At 38.2% G+C, this 20434-nt stretch overlaps 6 protein-coding genes across 7 annotated transcripts; 2 read left to right on the top strand and 4 right to left on the bottom strand.

Moving 5' to 3' along the window:
- Positions 1-8: 8 nt before the first annotated feature.
- LOC106420218 lies at positions 9-3110 on the bottom strand. The gene is made up of 8 exons (XM_013861069.3): positions 2856-3110; positions 2179-2270; positions 2017-2091; positions 1841-1947; positions 1698-1753; positions 1403-1577; positions 1040-1324; positions 9-963 (listed from the first exon to the last, which is right to left on the bottom strand). The coding sequence occupies exons 1-8, from the start codon at positions 3036-3038 to the stop codon at positions 95-97; spliced, it is 1842 nt and encodes a 613-aa protein (XP_013716523.2). The 5' UTR covers positions 3039-3110; the 3' UTR covers positions 9-94.
- An 835-nt stretch (positions 3111-3945) lies between these two features.
- Positions 3946-10044, bottom strand: LOC106420217 (probable disease resistance protein RPP1). 2 transcript variants are annotated; one of them, XR_001283932.3, is made up of 5 exons: positions 9196-10044; positions 7984-9091; positions 7572-7862; positions 4285-6093; positions 3946-4176 (listed from the first exon to the last, which is right to left on the bottom strand). XR_001283932.3 is itself a non-coding variant. In XM_013861068.3 (4 exons), exons 1-4 carry the CDS (start codon positions 9792-9794, stop codon positions 4402-4404), a joined length of 3690 nt encoding a protein of 1229 aa, XP_013716522.2. In that variant the 5' UTR covers positions 9795-10044; the 3' UTR covers positions 3946-4401. The 2 variants fall into 2 exon arrangements, 1 of the variants encoding a protein (XP_013716522.2); XM_013861068.3 differs by having other exon boundaries at positions 3946-6093.
- Positions 10045-10079: 35 nt separating this feature from the next.
- Positions 10080-11896, bottom strand: LOC106420084 (geranylgeranyl transferase type-2 subunit beta 1-like). Its single transcript, XM_048769736.1, has 3 exons — positions 11318-11896; positions 11179-11254; positions 10080-11100 (listed from the first exon to the last, which is right to left on the bottom strand). Exons 1-3 carry the CDS (start codon positions 11378-11380, stop codon positions 11006-11008), a joined length of 234 nt encoding a protein of 77 aa, XP_048625693.1. The 5' UTR covers positions 11381-11896; the 3' UTR covers positions 10080-11005.
- A 215-nt stretch (positions 11897-12111) lies between these two features.
- LOC106419798 (splicing factor 3B subunit 6-like protein) lies at positions 12112-12738 on the top strand. The gene has a single exon (XM_013860629.3). It carries the CDS (start codon positions 12206-12208, stop codon positions 12578-12580), a length of 375 nt encoding a protein of 124 aa, XP_013716083.1. The 5' UTR covers positions 12112-12205; the 3' UTR covers positions 12581-12738.
- A 267-nt stretch (positions 12739-13005) lies between these two features.
- On the bottom strand, positions 13006-15480 carry LOC106420035 (calcium-dependent protein kinase 17). The gene is made up of 6 exons (XM_013860870.3): positions 14468-15480; positions 14235-14387; positions 13868-14151; positions 13643-13770; positions 13466-13565; positions 13006-13386 (listed from the first exon to the last, which is right to left on the bottom strand). Exons 1-6 carry the CDS (start codon positions 15276-15278, stop codon positions 13291-13293), a joined length of 1572 nt encoding a protein of 523 aa, XP_013716324.2. The 5' UTR covers positions 15279-15480; the 3' UTR covers positions 13006-13290.
- Positions 15481-17806: 2326 nt separating this feature from the next.
- BNAA03G03790D lies at positions 17807-20230 on the top strand. The gene is made up of 2 exons (XM_048769725.1): positions 17807-17988; positions 18340-20230. Exon 2 carries the CDS (start codon positions 18362-18364, stop codon positions 20126-20128), a length of 1767 nt encoding a protein of 588 aa, XP_048625682.1. The 5' UTR covers positions 17807-17988; positions 18340-18361; the 3' UTR covers positions 20129-20230.
- The last annotated feature ends 204 nt before the right edge of the window (positions 20231-20434 follow it).

Raw genomic sequence — 20434 nt, 5'->3', positions numbered from 1 at the left:
ATCAACTATAATATAAACTATTTTCTTAAAAAGGATGTCACATTAAAATAAAGGTTTAATAGTAAATGCTTGGAAGACTATCAAAAAATTTCAATCAAACACAAATTTTAACTTGAGAAGCCATTACCAATTGCTCTCCATCTTTTACTCTTTTCCACACATCACCTATCCTAAGGTAGCCTATACCCTCCTCTTCATCCTCCAACATCAGATTCCCTTCTGATTCACTTTCAGTTTCCTCATCTGTCTGTGCTTTATCCATCTCAGCTTCTTCCTCATGTGCTTCCAATGTCGCTTCATTTGAGCTGAGATCCTCTGTACTCTTCCTTGCTCTCTTGAATGCTGAGTTCTCCAACTGCTGAGTACTGCACTCTGCTACTCTTTTCACATTGTTGTTCCCTTGTGCTTGTTTTGAGATCATATGAGCATCCAGGTTGTCCAGAAGAGGTAAACGTCCGGAAGATCCAATGATCCGAGGCAACATACCAATTGGACAAGTGCTCCATGTTCTCGCCTTTCTCCATCTCTTATTAGCTTTCTCCGTCTCATTTCCTTTCTTCTTTGAGAGCTGAAGTTTGACAGACTCAAGTCTCTTGCCTGCACTTCTTAGATTCTTCTCTTGTTGCTCAAGGAGCGTCGTAGGAGAACTCGGCTTTGATGGAACACTTGTGGAGCTTTTATCAACGAGAGGGAGGCTTTTGAGCTTCTCCTTCAAGACACGCCCTCCCACAATATCCCCAAGCACACAACCTGATTTCAAAACCAGCTCATGTCCCAAGGCTCCTAGCAGCAGACATTTGCGTATAAGTTCCATAAGGAAAGCGCTTGGTGGTGTCGCTTCTAGAGAACTGTTCCTCTGAAAGTGCTTTGACACAGTGAGAAGACCCACAAGCCATGCAAACAAGTAAGGGAGCTGCGTAGCTTGAGAAACTTCTTCTGCTGACTTATCTGTAAGATTCACATCTGAGAAAACAACAAAGCAACTTAAGAACGTTAATAACAATCTGGCAACAACCATTTAGGACAAACCAATAGTTACCTGTTTCATATCTTCTCTGTTCATTATTTTGGATCATATCAAGAACTGACTTGAGTAGAGTCAAAAGCAACTCAGGTTCTCTGTTGGATAACACCATGATTACAGGCTTCCATACATCTAGAAAGACCCTGATATCTTGGCCAGACTGATTCTCAAGTTCTGCCGACTTTGAAGAATCTAAGGCCTTGAGTAAGAACTCAAGCAGCACAGATGAGATCTCTGCTGAGAAGGAAGGGTATAGCTCAACAAGGCTGCTCACAATCTTCCTTGTCCTTTTATTAGAACCTGAAACACACACAAAATTACAAAAAAAGCAATGTGAAACAAAGGAATGAAACTGAGATTTAAATTCAGATGTCTTACATTTTTCTTTGACCAAAGGGGAATCATATTGAGGATTCTGCTTAAGTTGGAAGCAGAAAGAAAGTTTCCTTAGTTTGGATTTGACTTCTCTTCTGATGCTAGCAGTTCCATCTCTCTTCAATGGAATTTGTGCCTTTTGAGGAACCCAATAAAAAGATTTCAACCATTCAAGTGCCTACAATGAACCAAGGAAGCATGCTAAATCAACTGTTCTTAAGAACAAATTTTGTGATATAACAGAAACAATACCTTCATGTAAAACGCCAAAATAGAATTAAGAAGTAAGAAACTTTACCTCATATGAAGCATCTCGGAGCACAAGGAGAGAAGGGAGCTCACGGTGAGAGCCCTCTACAATCAAATCAAGTATAAGCACAAAGCAGCATCCAAAAGTTAAAAGTAAAACAGCCAAGGAAAGGCAACTCTAAAGATTCTTACCATGACGAAGATCGATCAATTTACGTGGGATACCCATTGCTCTAGCTGCAACCGCAATTGAGACTTCGTCCCTCTTCCTTGTCTTCTCTATGAGACAGTTCACAAGTCTTCAAACATAAAAGACGTTAGTCAAACAAACCAAAACATATCAAGAAGAGTAGAAAACTCATAGTCACCTGAGTATTCCCATTGTATACAGCATCTGAAGTAAATGCTCTGAGTACAATGCATCTGCTGGTTGCTCCTCTCGCCTTTTTCAATCACAATAAAAGAAAATAAATAAACATCCAAAAAATGTTTATGAAAATGACCACAAGAAGATCATAGAGACTACTAACTCAATAAAGCCATCTTTGAGCTGGATTTCAAGAAGGGTGCAAGTAACATCCACAGGCCCTGGAATAGACCCTCTACTTCTCCATGTCCTAACCTGAAACAACCACGAAAGAGATTTGATTAAAAAATATATAAAAATCAAAACTTTACAGGAATCTCAACTTCAATTAAGCTCATTGGGTCTAAAGCAATAAGCTTTAACAAACAGTTTCATATAAAAATCAAAACTGTTTCAAGAATCTCTAACTTCAATTAAGCTCGTTGGGTCCAAAGGAGTAAGCTTTAATAAACTGATTCATATAAAAATGAAAACTTTACAGGAATCTCAACTTCAATTAAGCTCCTTGGGTCTAAAGCAGTAAGCTCTAATAAATATTTTCATATAAAAATCCAAACTTTACAGGAATCTCAACTTCCATTAAGCTCATTTTCATATAAAACTCAAAACTTTACAGGAATCTCAACTTTGATTAAGCTCAATTCCATATAAAAATCCAAAATTTAGAGGAATCTGTAACTTCCATTAAGCTCCTTGGGTCTAAAGGACTAAGCTTTAATAAACAGTTTCATGTAAAAATCCAAACTTTACAGGAATCTCAACTTCTATTAAGCTCCTAGAGTCTAAAGCAATAAGCTTTACTAAACAGTTTCTATATAAAAATCAAAACTTTAGACATACCCTTTGCAGGGCAAAAGCGAATCTATCAGGAGAAGAAGAGAAGAGAGACTCTCTGACGGAGTCCCACTCTTCCCAGTTCAGCCACGGGACTTGTTTGCAGCCGTCCGATGATGGTCTCTGCTGATCATGTTCGTTGTTTAGATACGATTCGAACTCTGCTTCAATACCCTCTTGAGACTCCATTGAAGAGGACTCGGCTCGATAACAAACTTGGCAGAAAGGAAGACAGAACAGCTGAACTAAAACCCACCTTCGATGTCGGAACGTATTAGGTTTTATGGAAAAAGGAACTAATTGCACAATATGGGTTATTGTTTTAATATTTTTCGATTTAACCCCCTATCTATTTTTTGTTAAATTATAGTCCATGGGACTTAAATTATTATAAGTTGGTTCGGTTAATTTGCATTGGAACACTCTTTAAACACAACACAGCATGATGCGACCTTTTCAAGTTGTAAAGAAGCCAATGAATACTGACTGGCACAAGCTTTGATCTAAAACAACAACCCTATTTTGTCAGATTATTTGCATATCGAAATTCATTGATTAACATCATCTTCATTTACTAATATCCGTATGCAATGTACATGGACTTGTGTGTAACAGAGCATTTGAAATCGTAAGTTCTTACTAATTGATAATAAATTAAATCTTCAAAATCCTGATGTGCTTCTTTCGTTTGATATATGGCTCATGATAATGATCGAGACCATTCTTGGTGCTCTGGTCCTAACACACTTGCAACCTTTTTTTTTTAACAGGGAACGTGGTGGGAGGGAGGTATCTTTCTTACATGGGTATACAGCATAATGTTGAATCATAGTCATTACATCGTGTCCCAAGTCCTAGAAACGAACAGCTGCGTAAGGTAAGAGATAATAAGAGTGGAGCCAACGATATTTGTTAGTTCTGTAAAATTAGCTTGGTTTAAAGTATGTTATATTGTTCTTCCAGATAACTAAGTTCCGAGGAACAGCACTTCAACAGTTACTACAGTTATCTGGGCGATTACAGCTCAGGTTACATATCAACAGTTACTACAAAGTACAAACCTTTTTTATTTGCTCTCTGATCCTTAGACGTTGGATTAAGTTTTCAACGATAAAAAAGATTAAGATATGAGTTAAATAAAAATTGTGCACATCGCTCTAACAAACTGCAACATGACAGTATCAAGCAACAGACCAGTACAACTGTACAAACAAACAAGTGTTACTTATTAGTGTACCAAAGGCTCTGCGTATTGTCATTCGTTTCAACTCGGCTGTTCTTCTCTCCATCAACACATGCTTTATGCCGCACAATGATCTCTCCTCATCTAAATTTGCGTTTCAGATACATCCATTTTTTGTTTAGGAAAGGATCACATTTCATTTCATAGCAACCATCAACTTTTCAAGACAAAAACTACAAGAGTTGTAAATACCTTTGGAACGCGTTCAGGGTTTTGGGAACATCATGTTCTAGCTCATCAACATAGCTCTTTTCTTTCAGAAGAACGTACCAGAACCTCTGAAGATCATCCCTTTCCAATCTTCAAATATCAAGGGATCTCCAAGTCTTGGACTAGCCCACATTCTCCAATCTTCCAAACGTCATCACTTTTCAACTTGAAGTCAGAGCGAAGCTCGCTGGATGTAACCTCCGCTTTGACTCGAAATATGTACAGATGCTCTGCCAAAGCCGGATGTAGCATATGCATGCTATCATTATACTGACAAAACACTTCCGTCGATTTCTCTTCAAAGCAAGCGTCGTGGTCACCTTTATCAACCAGCAAGATGCATGCTATAAATCTCATGGATTTGGGAAGAGGGTTTTCATTCAACTTGATTGTCAATGGACCTCCACCAGTAGCTCGGTGAGTGAAGTATTCAGGCACTTCTCCACCTGGTAAGACTGCATATCTACAACTATTCTGGATGATGAGGTCTCTCGCCTCTTGGTTCAGTTTGAAGCAGTTGGCGAAGTTGAGCCGAACTTTTGGATTGGGAAAGGAGCACTCTAGTATCTCCAGGGACTCGCAGTCACTTGCATCTACGGAACTTATGGAATCTGAAATCGGTGGGACTGATACCAACTTTCGGCATCCCATGAGCACGAACCTATTCAGACTAGACATTTTCTTGACCCACGGAGGAACCTCTTGTATCTTTGTGTCGGTCAAACACAGTTCTGTGATTCTTTCAAGAGCATGAGGTAATTCCTGAAGGTTTTCAAAGCATGACATCTTCAACTCTTCAAGACGAGGCCATGACGTGATCGAGGGAGGCACTTGTTCTATTGCAGTTCCTATGAGGTCGAGAAATATAATGTTCGTGGAGACCTGGGGAAAACGTGTCAACATGGAGCAATCACAAAGATTAAGTACATTCAAAGATTCCAAGTTGATGTTGGCGGGAAGAACCTCTAGCTTACTGCATCCTTTTAATATCAGCCGCTGCAGCTTCTGAAGGTTTCCAAGAGAGAGAGGAAGTTCCACCAGGTTTGAACAAAATCTAAGGTCCAACTTCTCCAAGTTGGTGGCCTTCCCAATAATGGAAGGGAGCTCCAACAATTGGGGTAGACTACTTATATCCAATTCTCGGAGATTGACAGCATTTCCGATGATGGAGCATCCAGCGAGATCAAGACTTGAGCATCCAGCGAGATCAAGTTTCTTCAAAGATTCCAAGATGACGTTTGTTGGAAGAGCCTCTAGCTTACTACATCCTTTTAGTATCAGTCTCTGCAACTTCTGAAGGTTTCCAAGAGAGACAGGAAGTTCCACCAGATTCAAGCAATTACTAAGATCCAACTTCTCCAAGTTGGTGGCATTCCCAACGTAGGAAGGGAGCTCCAATATATTTGGGAAACTACTGAGATCCAATTCTCGGAGATTAACTGCATTCCCATTACAGGAGGGAAACTCCACAAGACTTGAGCATCCACTGATTTCTAGTTTCTCCAGACTATTTCCACTCAGGGAAGGGAGACTGATTAGACTCGAGCAGTAACGAAGATCCAATATTCGGAGATTAACGGTATTCCCAATAAAGGAGGGAAACTCCACAAGACTTGAGCATCCACCGATATCTAATTCCTCCAGACTATTTCCATTCAAGGAAGGGAGTTTGATTAGACTAGAGCAATTACGTAGATTCAGTTTCTCAAGGTTAGTGGCAGTTGAGAGTTCAGGAAGCTCCTTCAGGTTTACAGAATCGCTCAAATCCATCCTCTTGAGACTTCGAAGCGACTGTACAGACAAATAACAAAAAAAACATTAAAACATTGTTGTTCTATACACTCTAGTAATGAAACAGAACTTAAAAAAAAAAAAAAAATTGGGGCCTTTGTTTCACCATCTCTATCTCCATCCAACTGATCAATCCATCCAGATTTTATAGAACTATTTGTTTGTCCATCCAAAAGATTCATCTAGATGAATCATCTAAATACTTATGTGTTGTTTCTTTATTTTTATTTCCATGCAAAAGAATTTAGTAAATAATAAATTACTAAAATACCATTATTTTGATTATATATTTGATATTAATTTTAACTATATTAACTTTTATTATCTAGTCTAAAATATAATTATTTTAAAATATGATTTTGACGGAAAATATAATGTTACAGTTTTAGCAGAAAATACATATTCATGATTTTGGCAAGAAATTTGATTTTGCGATTTTAACGAGAAAATGTGTTTCTGCGTTTTTGGCGGAAAAATACGTATTTGTGTTTTTGCGTTTTGGCGGAAAAAAAATATTCTTCGGGTTTTGGCAGAAAAATACATTTTTACGTTTTAGCAGGAAATTTGCCATTTTGGCGAAAAAATGCTTTTTTAAGTTTTTGATGGAAAACTATATTTTGCGGTTTTGGCGAGAAAATGTATTATTTGCGTTTATGGCGGGAAAAATCGTTTATGCGGTTTTGGCGGGAAAATACATTTTTGCGGAAAAAACATTTTTTTGCGATTTTGGCGGAAAAAATGATTTTACGTTTTGGCGGGAAAATGTGTTTTTTTTATGGTTTTGGTAGAAAAAGTTTTTTTTTTTTTTGTATTTTTGGTGGGAAAATTCGTTTTTACGTTTTGCCTACTGGCGAAAAAGTGTTTTTGCGTCTTTAGCAGAAAATTTCTTTTTTTTTTTTTTTATGTTTTTGGTGGAAAAAATGCGGTTTTGTGTTTTCTGGCAGAAAAATGCGTTTTTGTGATTTTGGCAGAAAATGTATGTTTTGATTTTAGCGGGAAGATGTATTTTTGCGTTTTTGGTGGAAAATATGTTTTTGCGTTTTAAAATAAATATATTTTGTGGTTTTGGCGGAAAAATGAATTTTTTTTTTTGACGAAAAATGTGTTTTGGCGGTTTTGGTGGAAAAAAATTATTTTTGCAGTTTTGTCAATTTTTCATAAGTGACAAAATGATATTAAGTTTAATTTGTGAATTATATTAGAGATATAGTAGACATTATACTATTTTGACCCAATCATCTCCGTCCAAATGGTTCAATTTGGTTCAGCTAGTTGATTTTAAAACTAAACCTAAATTTATAAAATTCATCCAGATAAACCATTGATAAGACTTGTAATTTAAAGTCTAAACGAACAAAACTTGATGGTGAAACAAACAGGTCTTTCATAAACGGGTGTGACAATACCAGATTTTTCAAACTCTAAAATATACAAATACTAGATTTGAAAGAAAGTGAAATAAATAAAAAACAACTTACTTTAATTCCTCCCCACAACTTCTCAAGTTTGCTGTGAGGCATGATTACTTCGACAAGGAACTCCAAGTTTACAGTCCAAGGAAAACATGTCACTGGAAAATACTTCCAGTGTAGTAATCGAAGTTTATGAGATATATAGCTCAGACCTCCAGTTAATTGCAGTGAATCGCGATAACCGTAGACTTTTAAGAATTGGAGATTTGACATTCCTTCAAAGGCTTTCTCACTTATATCTATTTCTTCATCCTCTCTGCCGTACTCTAACTTTATGCCTATGACACTTGTACTACCCTGAAATAAAGGAACAAACAAAAAACTAGAGTTTGTCAGTTATCAAACAAACTAAAATTTCCAGGGAGTAATGCAATGAAAGACAAGTTGACAAAAAAAAAATGCAATGAAAGACACTTACGGTTGCATCACCAGTCAGTACTTCAGAAATGTCTCCTTTGTCGCATAGAAACTGGCGCTGTCCAGGCTCATGAATAGATTGTTTACAAACAATTTCTCTACCCAGTTTTTCTAGCAAACTATGCATCCTTATAACTCCCCAGTCAATAGATATGAGAGATTTCTTAGCTAAGACTTTAAGTCTTTGCCTCACTTCCAAAAATTTCTTTCCAAGATACTCTTCCGCTTTGTTAATCCATTCAGAGTTGACGAAGCAGGCTATATGAAGAAATAGATCTTTATCTTCATCATCTAAAGCATCATAGCTAAACTTCAAAATGCTTCGAATATCAGCGTCAAGGCTAGTTCTTAATCTTGGTAGCGCAGTTATCCACTCGTCCTTAGACATTCCCCGAAAGTAGGAACCCATCACCCTTAGCCCCAAAGGAAGTTCACCAGCAAGTTTTGTAACTTCCAAAGCAAGCTCCTCAAAACCATCTTTAGGAAACTTTTGACCAAAAGAATATGTACAAAAGATTTGGAGAGACTCATCATCCGTTGGAAAATCCACCTTGTAAATCAGGTTGACTCCATGTGCTTTAAAGAGTCTCTGATCTTGTGTTGTGATTATAATCCGACTCCCCGGACCAAACCAACAAGGCTCTTTGGCTATCGCATCTAGTTGTAGTGACCGGTCCACGCCATCAAGAACAACAAGAACTTTCTTGTCCTTCAATCTATTTGACGCAACTCCCAAATGAGAAACCACCATATCCTTTTGGTTGGTTATCTGAGACATAAATTGCTGTTGTAGTTGCAACTTTAAGCTGTAGTCATCTGAACACAGTCTTGTATAGTTTGCTTTGAGATCATCCATAAAGACACTCAGTTGAAAATTGTTGGAGAGTTTGCTGTATGCGGCTCTAGCGATTGTGGTCTTCCCAATCCCAGGAGGACCCCAAATCCCAATCATCCTCACCTCATCTGAGTCTAAGCATAACAATGGTTCCATCTTTTTCAAACGAGCTCCCATCGCAACTAACCCGTCGAAATCATTTGAGGGTGTGAAATTATTCAGACGGTTCGAAATATCAGTGGCGATTTTCTTGATCATGGCCGCTTCATTATCCCTAAAATTCATGCACATTCATAAATAAGTATGAATTTGTGGGATGTCTTTTGTCTTTTGTATAAAAAATTTATGGAGAAAGTGGGAATTAAAAAAGGAACTAACCAGCTGCCTGAGTGATAGCCAGCGATTGTAGCAACTTTTGCAAAAGCTTTTCTCCATCTCTCAATGCATTCATTTGTTTTACCAGCACAAGTTTTTCTAAAGACTCTCCCAAAATCTCCTGCTAGCTTTTTCACATCAGATGGATCCACTTCATAGAAAATGGCCAATACAGTTTGACCCAACTCTTCTCTGCACTTCATAATCTCCACCAGTTCATCAAGACACCATTTTGAGGAGGCATAGTTCCTAGAGAGCAAGATGATTGCAATCTTAGATTCTCTGATGGCCTTGATCAGCTCGGGACCAATAGATTCTCCTCTTCTGATTTCATTATCAACGAATGGAGTGATTCCTTTTCTTTCGAACTCCATCTGAATGTGACTAAGAAAGGTTCTGCGGACATCTGCCCCGCGGAAACTGGGAAAGACATCATGCGTCCAGATGTCAGAAGAAGAAGGTTGAGGAACTGTTGAAGGAGACAAAGAAGAAGGAGAATCCTCTTCTCTGTTATCTTCTTGATGGAATCTAACTTTTCTCAAAAGAGTTAAGACTACTATTGCAGAAGCAACAGTACTGGTGAAGAACAAAGAAGAATCCATTAATGAGTATGATGGAAAGAGGATCAGTATTACCGAGAGCTATGTGGAGGAAGAAACTATAAAGAAGGTTTGTATACACTGAACAGAACGTTGCCTCTTTTCCACCGAATAGAAAGTTGAAATCACGAGCAAAAAAAACGTGGATCGACTGTTGCTTTTCTCCCTATACCTAATTCCTTGATATTTTTCACACAGAACATTACAAGAACGACAAATAATAGAGGAGGCCCTAGAAGAGAAAGTAGCATGAGAGGAATCTTAGTAATTATGAGACTCAAGAAAATACGTAATGATAATAAACTTAAAAATGATGATTAAAAAATCAGAAAGCTTAGACAAGACAACAACCACCACCTCCTTCTCTTGTTTCCTGTTGTGTTCTTCAGAATCTGCATGCACTAAAAAAACAAACCAAAACTTGTGAAACACACAAAACCAAACCATCCATATAGATCACAGTGAATGAGCTATTCCAAGAACCATTGAAGACTTGAAGTAACTACATACATTTTTGAATTAATCTCAAGCTTATCTTAGCTCCTTACCGTGAAGAAATCATCTAGTTGAGAGTCATTTCAGGGAACGGATCAGGGAGCTCGCTTCTCTGGAACTCCATCCTCTACTCTTCTATCTTCGAATTAATCCCATTGTCTTGCTTTTCTCCACTTGTTCATGTCACAACTTCTAAACTGCTGAATGAGTCCTTGTTATATCTATGAACCTCTATAACCTCTCGTTACAGAACCTATAAGCCTATATGAATCCTTGTTCCAGTGAACGTTTACAAGCTAAGGAATGTGCCTTGCACAACAAGCTTGACAGCGGAAATGCAAGACTTTCATGACTTTCTTATGGCTCAAACAGAAGGGCTTAAAAGAGAGTTTGAAAAAAAGCTGAGGAAAATTTTGATTTTGTTGAACACTGAAAATTCTAACATTAAGTGAAAATTGTTAGCTCTCTTTAGGAACAACTGAATGATACTTCTGCTACTCAGATAACAGATCTTGAACGTTGACAAATTAGCCAAGACTGAAGCAAGGGGTGAGAAAACAGAATCCAAATACAAAAACACCAGAAGAAAAAGTAAAAAGGAGCCTTCAAGACAAGTTGGAAAGTTTCAGAGCAAAAAAGGTTTCACTCTGGAGAAGTTAGCATCGCTTGAGAAACACTTCATGGAGTCGAATCTGTTATATCAGTGCAATTATCTGCCTTCATTTGTTGAGGATGATCCGGTTGACGACATCAACAGGCAAAGCGTAGGCTGGATCCATTGCTTTGACTCCACGGTACTCAAGAAGGGAAAGCCCTGCACCAAATTTTTGATGAAATGAGATTTGATTCAACAAAGATGAGCTTAAAGAGACATAACTAAGTTAGTAATTACCTGCAACTCCAAAGTAGGTGTGGTAGATATCAACAGCATCGTCTGGTCGGTCTGAGATGCCTCCGTTCTCCAAATCCTAATCAAATCATGAAGGATGAGAGCTTTAAAGAAAATTAGCAACAAAATGTTGAGGACAAACCTGACAGTCCAAGATGAACTTGACAAGCTTTGCTTTGTTGATCCAGTGAACTCTATCTATCATGATTAGACTCGACAACACCCAACAAGAATAGCAAACCTAGCAACAAGAAAGTGTGTTAAGAACTAAGGAAAGTATACAAGTGTTTATCATCAGAGAGAAGCTTTAACGTCTACATCAGGTAGTTTCTCCGGTCGTCCATTTAAATCCCCGGACTTGACTTGTCTTACACACAACCACCAGCCAAGTAAGTCCTTATCAACATGGTGAAGACTCCCAGTGATAGCAAGAGCCCCCACGCAACAGAAAACTACAAGGAAAAGAAGAAACAAAAACAAACAATGCAGCAAGCTTAGTAAACTACAACGAACATGCTTGTCAGCTACAAGCTCACCCATCTGCCATAAAATTATTCACAGCAGATTCAGTAACTTGATACACAAATGGAATAATCACCATTAAAAGAGTTTAACTTGGCTCTCAATGCAGCAAGCTTAGTAATCTACAGGAGTATCAGTAAAATAAACTTTAATTTCCATTGGTCAATTATGTTTTTAATAAAAAAAACCCAACTTTCAAATTCAGATAACAAAGTGAGACCCAAGCAAAAGCCAACCTTAACTAGAAATAGGAACCCAATCCCGATTTAACCGGTTTTATTGAATTAACTCGTTTTGGTTAGGACTCATACCGGATATGAATACAATTATTATACAAGTCATGTTTCCTTTTTTCAGTGGGCCTTTACTATCAAGCTTATAATTATTAACCCATTGGGCTTAGAAAGACGGTTTTACCCTTTCTTCCATCCCCTTTAATAGAGTTTTCCTCTCTGATTGAAGATTTCTTTTTTCTCGGCGACGGTTTAGCGAATTCTCCGGCGAAGCTATGACGACAATCAGTCTCCGCAAGCAAAACACGAGGCTCCCACCTGAAGTCAACCGCGTGCTCTACGTCCGTAACCTCCCCTTCAACATAACGAGCGAGGAGATGTACGATATCTTCGGCAAGTACGGCGCGATTCGCCAGATTCGCATCGGCTGCAACAAGGACACGAAAGGTACTGCCTTTGTCGTCTACGAGGATATCTACGACGCGAAGAACGCCGTGGACCATCTCTCCGGGTTCAACGTGGCGAATCGGTACCTGATTGTGCTGTACTACCAGCACGCGAAGATGAGCAAGAAGTTCGATCAGAAGAAGAATGAGGAAGAGGTTGCTAAGTTGCAGGAGAAGTATGGTGTCTCTACTAAAGATAAGTGAACATGTGTGTCGTTTGATTTGATGATTTAGGGTTTTTTAATTGGGGAAAGTTTCGAGCTTTTGTTTCGTTATCTGTATTGAGTTTGTATGTTGAACTTGTTTGGTCTCTTGTCCTTTATATCGACACATCAATGAAAAAGAACCTCTTTTAACAACTAGTAGCTATTGCTGTTACGAAAGTTTGTAGCTTTGATGAATGATTTTGGATAATAACACTGTTTTTGTCATATCAATTTGCTTAGATTGTGCTGCAACGCATTAGTTTCTCAAGGCTAGTTTGAGTTGATTTGGTTCTGTGTTGACACTGTTGATCTTGTGTTTAGCTTTGACACATACAAGTGAATTGTAAATGAAGTTTGAGTCATATCAATTTTTCTTAGATGTTGCTGCAACACCATAGCTTTGTATCTTATAAGGAGAGAGAGTAAGAACAAATATCACTAACACATACAAGAGAATTTGAAAAAGAAGTTTTAAGTACATTGAGAAACCCCATGGCACTTCAAGCAGCAGCAGTAGTAGTAAACAACCAGAAAAGAAAATCTACATACAAATCAAACACCTCCCCATATCCCCAATTAATGATTTTTTTTTTCCTTCTCCACCCTTAAAGATCTCCTCCAGTTCATACTTATAATTTTTTTTTGATGTGCCTTTGTCTTTTTCTGCTCTCTTTCTATCTTCTCTCTTCCTCTACTTCAACATTTGGGTTATTTAAATGAAAGTTCACGCCGTTTCTTTGGGATCTGATCCGGGTTTCCTTTTCTCATCATTGCCACAAATTCATCATAGTTTATCCGACCATCCTGCATCAGAAAATTTGGTTTATTAGTAATGAAACTTAGAAGCTTTATTTCAGTTTGGAAGGGGACTGTTGTTTCTTACATTGTCTCCATCAACCTCTGAAATTATCTCTTTAATGTCTCTGCCATCACTCATCCCAAACTCCCGGAGAGCTTGCTCCAGCTCTTCCATTGTGATATATCTGGTAACATCAAAGCATTATTTGAGGTGAACATTTGAGTTCACAGCAACCTTTATCACAAAAAGTGTAGTACTTACCCGCTGTTGTCTTTGTCAAAGTGTTGGAATGCTGAGTAGAGATGTTCTTCTCTGTCAAGTCTGTTAATATGCATTGTGGCTGCGATGAACTCACCATAGTCTATTGTTCCGTTACCATCAGCATCAGCCTGTAGAATCAGACCAAAAATCAGTGGTGAGTCTCCTTCCTTGTTGCTCAGCATATGACAAAAGCTAAAACTGTTGTTAGAACGCAAAAGGACTTACAGCTTCCATTAACTGCTGGACTTCATATTCCGACAACCTTGTACCTTGCTTAGCTAGTCCCTGTCTTAGCTCCTCGAGTGTAATTGTTCCACTGCTATCAGTGTCCATACCTTTGAACATCTCCTTCAACCCCATGATCTCTTCCTCTGATAAGCAACCTGCTATCACCCGTAAGGCAACTTTCTTGAAATTGTTCATTGCTTTGAATTGCTTGAGCCTGGACATCACTGCATTGTCAAGAGGAACATCTGGTGCTTCTCCATCCTCCTTGATCCATGGATGGTCTTTACACAAAAAAGAGAGAAAAAAACATTAATAAGCATGGAGAGAAAGACTGTTATGCTTTGTGGTTATTAGTTATGCTTACTGAGAACTTGAGCAGCAGTTAGTCTTTGCTTTGGATCAGAGTTGAGCATCTTCTTAACAAGATCCTTCGCTTGAGGTGAGATGGATGGCCATGGATCACTTGAGAAATCAACATGACTCTTTAGGATGGCGTTGAATATTCCATTCTCCGATTCTATCATCATCAGGTAATCAAAACACATGAATATATATATATATATATATTATATAAAAAAATATTTATAAAAACTTTACCAGCCCAGAAGGGTGGGACACCACATAAGAGGATATACAACATGACACCAATACTCCAAATATCAGCTTCTGGTCCATACTTCCTTTTCAAAACCTCAGGCGCAATGTAATAAGCACTACCCACTATGTCTTTAAACACCTCTCCTGGCTTGTAGAAAACCGACAGACCAAAGTCAGTGGCCTTGAGAGGAGCATTCTCATCTTTGCTGAGCAGCAGAAAGTTCTCAGGCTTCAAGTCTCTGTGGATAACCCCCATTGAATGGCAAGTATGAATAATCTGAACAATTGTTCTCAACAAAGAAGCAGCTGCTCTCTCCGAGTAATGTCCTTTAGCAATAATCCTATCGAACAACTCTCCACCAGCGCAAAGCTCCATGACCAAATGCACAGAATGCTTATCCTCATAAGCTCCTTTAAGCTCCACAATGTTTGGTTGACCAGTCATGTGATGCATGATCTGCACTTCTCTTCTTACATCCTCAATGTCTTCTTTGTTCACAAGCTTTCTTTTGGCAATGGTTTTGCAAGCGAACTGCTGACCTGTGGCCTTCTGCGTGCAGAGATGGGTGACACCAAACTGTCCTCGGCCTAGCTCTTTGCCTAGAGAATATGAGGCTTTTACATCTTCCATGGGGCGACCTAAGACGGGTCCTATAGGGCCTTGTTTTGTTGCGGGAGGTGGTGAAGGAGGGGCGTGTTTGGATTGTGCTACAGGAGGTTCAGCGGTTGGACCAGCAGCGTTTGAATCGGTCAGGCCCTTGTCTTGTGTGTGTCCATCTTCTGAGTCCCGTCCGGAGCAACAATTCCCCATTGTTGCATTAAAGGGTGGGGGAGAGGAAGGAGAATTAGAAAGGTTGTGTTCTTTGTGTTCTCTTCTTTTCTTCCTCTGGTTTGTGTTTCTTGATTGGCAAGGAAAGATAAGGTGTTTTGGTTGTGAATGGCTATGAATAGAATGTTTTTGGCCTTTGGGTGCAAAGGGTTATAGGTTTTGTTGATAGAGAGGAAGTTTAGGACCAAAGCTTGTCTGTAATTGTGTTATTTAAAGTAAAACAGAAAAGAGGTTTAGGAGTTAAGACAAAGGTTGAGAGCTAATCCTAGGGATGTATATTTGTTACAGAACTGTATGTTCTTATCTTCCACATGTCATTTCCTATATCATCAACAGTATATAAAATTGGCCTCGAAGTTGACTTCTTGTAAAAATCAATTCATCAGATCTGATGTGTGGGAACATCAAGTTCTATTTCATGGGATTTTAACATATATTACAAAATTAAAACCTAACTTTATTGAAAATCGTCATTAGTTACTTTATGAACAAAATAATGACCAGATAATAATATGAAAATCCAGCTGGCTACAAAAAATGTTATCTTTTCCAGTTAACATCATCAAAATATTTTATGACTAGTTGCAATACCATCACCGAAACAATGTAACATTGAAGGTGTGCCATTTCCATCGACAATGCTGAAACCGGTACCACATTAGTCCCATGGAAACGTTTCCGGCACAAGTAGAACCCAAAAACAAGCAGAACCATCACAAAATACAAACACCAACATTACAATTAAGAAATTAGTGTTTAGCTTTGGCAAATGTATTAAACCCATTTTGTTTCTTTTGACAGTTTGTCAAGCAAATGAGTCCATTTATATAACCGAGTGCGCAAGAAAATTCACTTTGTAAAAATGAAGAAAAGCGTTCTGGTTTCTACCTATCTAAATGAGGTAAAGTGGAGGAAAATGATAGCTCGTTCTCAGTTGACATATGTTTGGTCCATAACGTTGTTGTAATTAGGTCACGAGAAGAGTGGTAGTTGTCAATGCCGTACAAAGACATCTAGAGACTATATAGATGCATATATTACATATAAATGTGTTCATGAAAAGTACAGTAAAAAATAAGAAAATTTCAAGTAAATATTAAAAATAATTAAATCAGAAACTTATACAAAATAAGGAAATTAGTGTGTTTTTGAAATTCCTTATACAAAAATTTTAGTGAATTAGTTATTGTTATCAAACAAAGCAAAGTGAACAACTAAGAGCTTCTACAATGGTTGGCTTCATTTTTATCTTCAAATATTAACTTTCTTCAAAATAAAGAAAAAAATAAAGTAACATTTCTTCTAATGGTCTATTTCATTTCTTCTCAAAAGAGAATATTCTAATTATATTCTTATTTCTAGTTTATCATTAATTATTAAAAGCCCTTTATATTTTTTTCATATTTAGTAATGTTACCCAACTATTTTTTTAATACTAATCCAACACAATAACTAATTAATATAAAGTAAATATTATCATAAAATAAAATTAGCACACATAGCATAACTAAGTAAGCAAAGAAAATCAGATTTTATGAAGAAGCACTAGACATATATTTCTCTTACGAGAGTGATCAATTAAAGTGTTTCGAAATGAGAAATGAGCTTCTTGATCCTTGATTTTTCAAAATCGAGCCAAAATATCTTTGAATATACTATATGTTTTGTTATACCTAATGTTGCAATTAAATAAATGAAAATAAAAAATAAATATTATAAATTAATTGGGTCATATTAACAAATACAGTTTATTTTACCAAAAAGTATGAACATATAAAAATTGAGGACCAATTTATAATTTAAAATATTCTTCTTCAGAAAATAAAGATGTGAATAGTGTATCTTCAAATTTGAAACAATCATGTTCATGACTTTATTTTGAAGCGAGAAATGAAATACGAGTAAAACCATTTTTTTTAAATGAAGCAAAAAATAAAAATTAAAACAACATTGGAGATGGTTTAAGAGATAGTAGATTTTTTATGTCAACAAAGCAACATAAACATTAAGAAAATTAAGTTATATATTAAATTTATATACAGTATAAATCTATGTAAGTTAGGACACAAGATAAAGGTCCTTCCCATGGTGTGGCAGCTTGGATGAGTGTGCATGATTTGAATGTTAATTAGTAAAGACTAGGCATCATATACTAACATGATCCATCTTTTTCACTAATTACACTGTCTTTAGTCTGAAACAAATCAACCTCTTAAAGTCTTAAAGTATATTTTAAAATTGAAGCAGACATTTATGTTCAATATTCACCTCTGCTTTCTTCATTATGATCATAATAACTTCATAAGTATGTATTTTTAGATTTACACTTTATTTTCATGTAAATTTGTTTTATTAATCAGTTTGTGACAACTGAAATCAAACAAGTACAACTGGAAATGATCATGAAAAAAGAAAAAAAAAACAATAACTGAAAATGTAGAAAAAAATAAATCAAATGGCTCAGAATTGTTAAAAATGATTTACTATAACACTCTGTTAAAAAAATTGGTTTATTTTTCCTCGAAACAAAGCCCTAATTTATCGATTGGGGGAATCGAAACGCCGAGACATTTTTGGTATTATCCAATAACATCGCACTCCTCTCGTTCCTCATCCTCATCGCCTTAGCTCAGCTTCTTCTTTTTTCTCCGGATCTGCATCTCCGTCAACAACGCCGATCAAGATCAATCAGGTTCTCCCTCTGTCAACCTCCTCGTCACTGATCTATTATTCATCAGAATCGCCTTTAGGTTTTCTTGATTCGCTCGAATTTCGTCCCTTCGTTGGCTCAATCATTACTTATGGCTCGGATTCGCCTGCTTAGATCATCCTCCGCCTTCAGATTTCGCTCTTTCACCGTATTCGATAGAAACATCTCCAGAAATGTTGTTGATAGGCGTATTTTGATTTCTTGTTTCGTTCTTGCGATGGATCTATGCGTTTATGAAATGCGATGGATCTTTGATGTTCAACGAGAAGATTGTGAATGATTAGCTTAGGGAGCTTTATGTATTGACTATTCTCTTTTGTGTGTAAATTGCAGGATTAACTTTGTGTTTTAGAAGATGTCTACTGTATCCAAGACCAAATCAAGAGACAAGAAGATCGTGAACGATTCACATAAGACACCAAGCCAAGCCTCTGGATCCATAGGTGCTTACAATCCTCTCTTAGGGACTTTTCAAACCGTTGAAACACTGAATGGTTCCTCATCGCTTCACAACAACGGCCGTTTCAGAAGCATTGATGACTCGGATTCAACTGGAGCCGACTGTGATTCCGTCTCTAATAACGGTAGCTGGTCAGGCGACTCGGAAGATCACAAAGAGAAGGCACTACCTACTACAGCTACTGCAAAGCAAGAAGCCATTCCGGGAGCAGCTGATAATGATAAGCGAGAGAAGATGCGGCTGAAGAACGAGAGAAAGCATCAGCGGCAGAAGGAGAAGCGAGCTCAGGAGTTGCATGAGCGGTGCTGTCAGTTTCTGATGTCGAGGAAGCTTGAAGTTCTCGTTCAGCAGGTGCAGGTCATAGTGATGGGGGTTTCTCATGAGCGTGCGACTTACGCTCTGATGTTGAATGAAGGGAAGCTAGAAGAGTCTGTTAATTGGCTGCTTGATGATAGTGGGGCGAGTGTAGCTGATACGAAACTAGATCCCGCCTCTGGGAACTTGAAGCTTGACATATCGCAAGAGCTGGGGAGAATCTTGGAGTTGGAAAGGAAATATAAGTGCGCCAAGCAGGATGTAGAAAAGGCTTTGGTTACAGCGGAAGGGGATATTGAGAAAGCAGAGGAATCGTTAAGAAGACAGAAGCAAGAGCAATCTACTGCTTCTGTAAAAGCAGAGGATGTTAGTGATAATGCGTCCGTTAGCAGAGTCCCTTCTGTGCAGGAAAGCCAAAACAGAGTAGCCGCCCAGTTGCAACCTAACTCAGGTATGTATACTGCAGGGGGAGAAGAATCTAGAAAGAGTCTCGGTTACCTTAGAGGATCCAGCTATGTTAATGGAGAATCCGGAAACCAAAGAGTAGATAGAATTCACACGGAATTGCAGTGGTTGAAAATGCAACAGAATGCTGCCCTGGAGGAGAAGAAACGCATGTTAAATCTACAGACACAACTGCCACGGCCAAGAGAAGAAACACATTATGTGTCGGCTCAAGGTGGTCAATTCAAGAGACTTCAGCAGAGGGAACCAGTTATGGCGATGCAGCAACAGCAACAACGCTCTCAGTCAGCTAACACGAATACGTTACCTGTCTCTACCATGAATTCATCCTTTACCGTATCAGCAGCAGCAGGAGGAGGCAGCGATTGGTTCTCTGCAAATAGATCTGAGGCGGCTCATTCTAACGGGAACTTGCCCACAAGAACTCTCCCTACTGGTGATCTGAACTCAAACCTGATGTACCAGCAACTTCAGTACCAACAGTATCAAGGCCAGGTGAGCAACGGTCACAGAACGGCGGGGGGTTCTGCTTCTGTACAGCATGCTGTGGCTCCAGCTGCTTCTCTTGGGCTCTTCTCGGGGTATGGATCATCTTCATCTGCGGTGGACTGGAACACGGATGGGTCAGTGGGGCATTCGGATTACAACAATATTGATTGGAGTCTAGACAGAGGCCTAGCTAGTCCGAAACCGAACCAACAACAGTACATGGCTACGGCATCCCCATATGAAGCAAACATGAATGGAAGGACAAGAACGATGGGCATGGCGATGGGAGTTCAGGAAGCTGCTTTAGTTGGGAATGGTAGAGAATGGACGTCGCCGTTTGAGGGTAAAGATCTGTTTAGTTTGTCTAGACAGTACGTGCCTCCTTCGCTTTGAAAGTGAAACTGCTTCTAGAATAAAGATGATGATGGATGGGTATGAGTTTGTGGTTACTAAATGTTACTTGCATGTTTGCTCAATCATAATGGGTCTTTCAAATTTCCTAATATTTTATCACAGCATATCTAACAGGGAGATCTATCTCAAAAGGCGACCCAATAAAAAATTCAGCACCATCGACTTGTGAGCATTCTCTGCTAAGAAAGACATCATCTGGTTTCGTTAAGAGTTCCCTCTGATATTAGGAATGAACCACAAATAATCAACTTAATTAACACGTAACAAAAACGTGAGACGATAACT

Source organism: Brassica napus, chromosome A3 (assembly GCF_020379485.1).
Source record: "Brassica napus cultivar Da-Ae chromosome A3, Da-Ae, whole genome shotgun sequence".
NCBI lineage: Eukaryota > Viridiplantae > Streptophyta > Magnoliopsida > Brassicales > Brassicaceae > Brassica > Brassica napus.
This window is presented reverse-complemented; position numbering and strand designations above follow the sequence as displayed.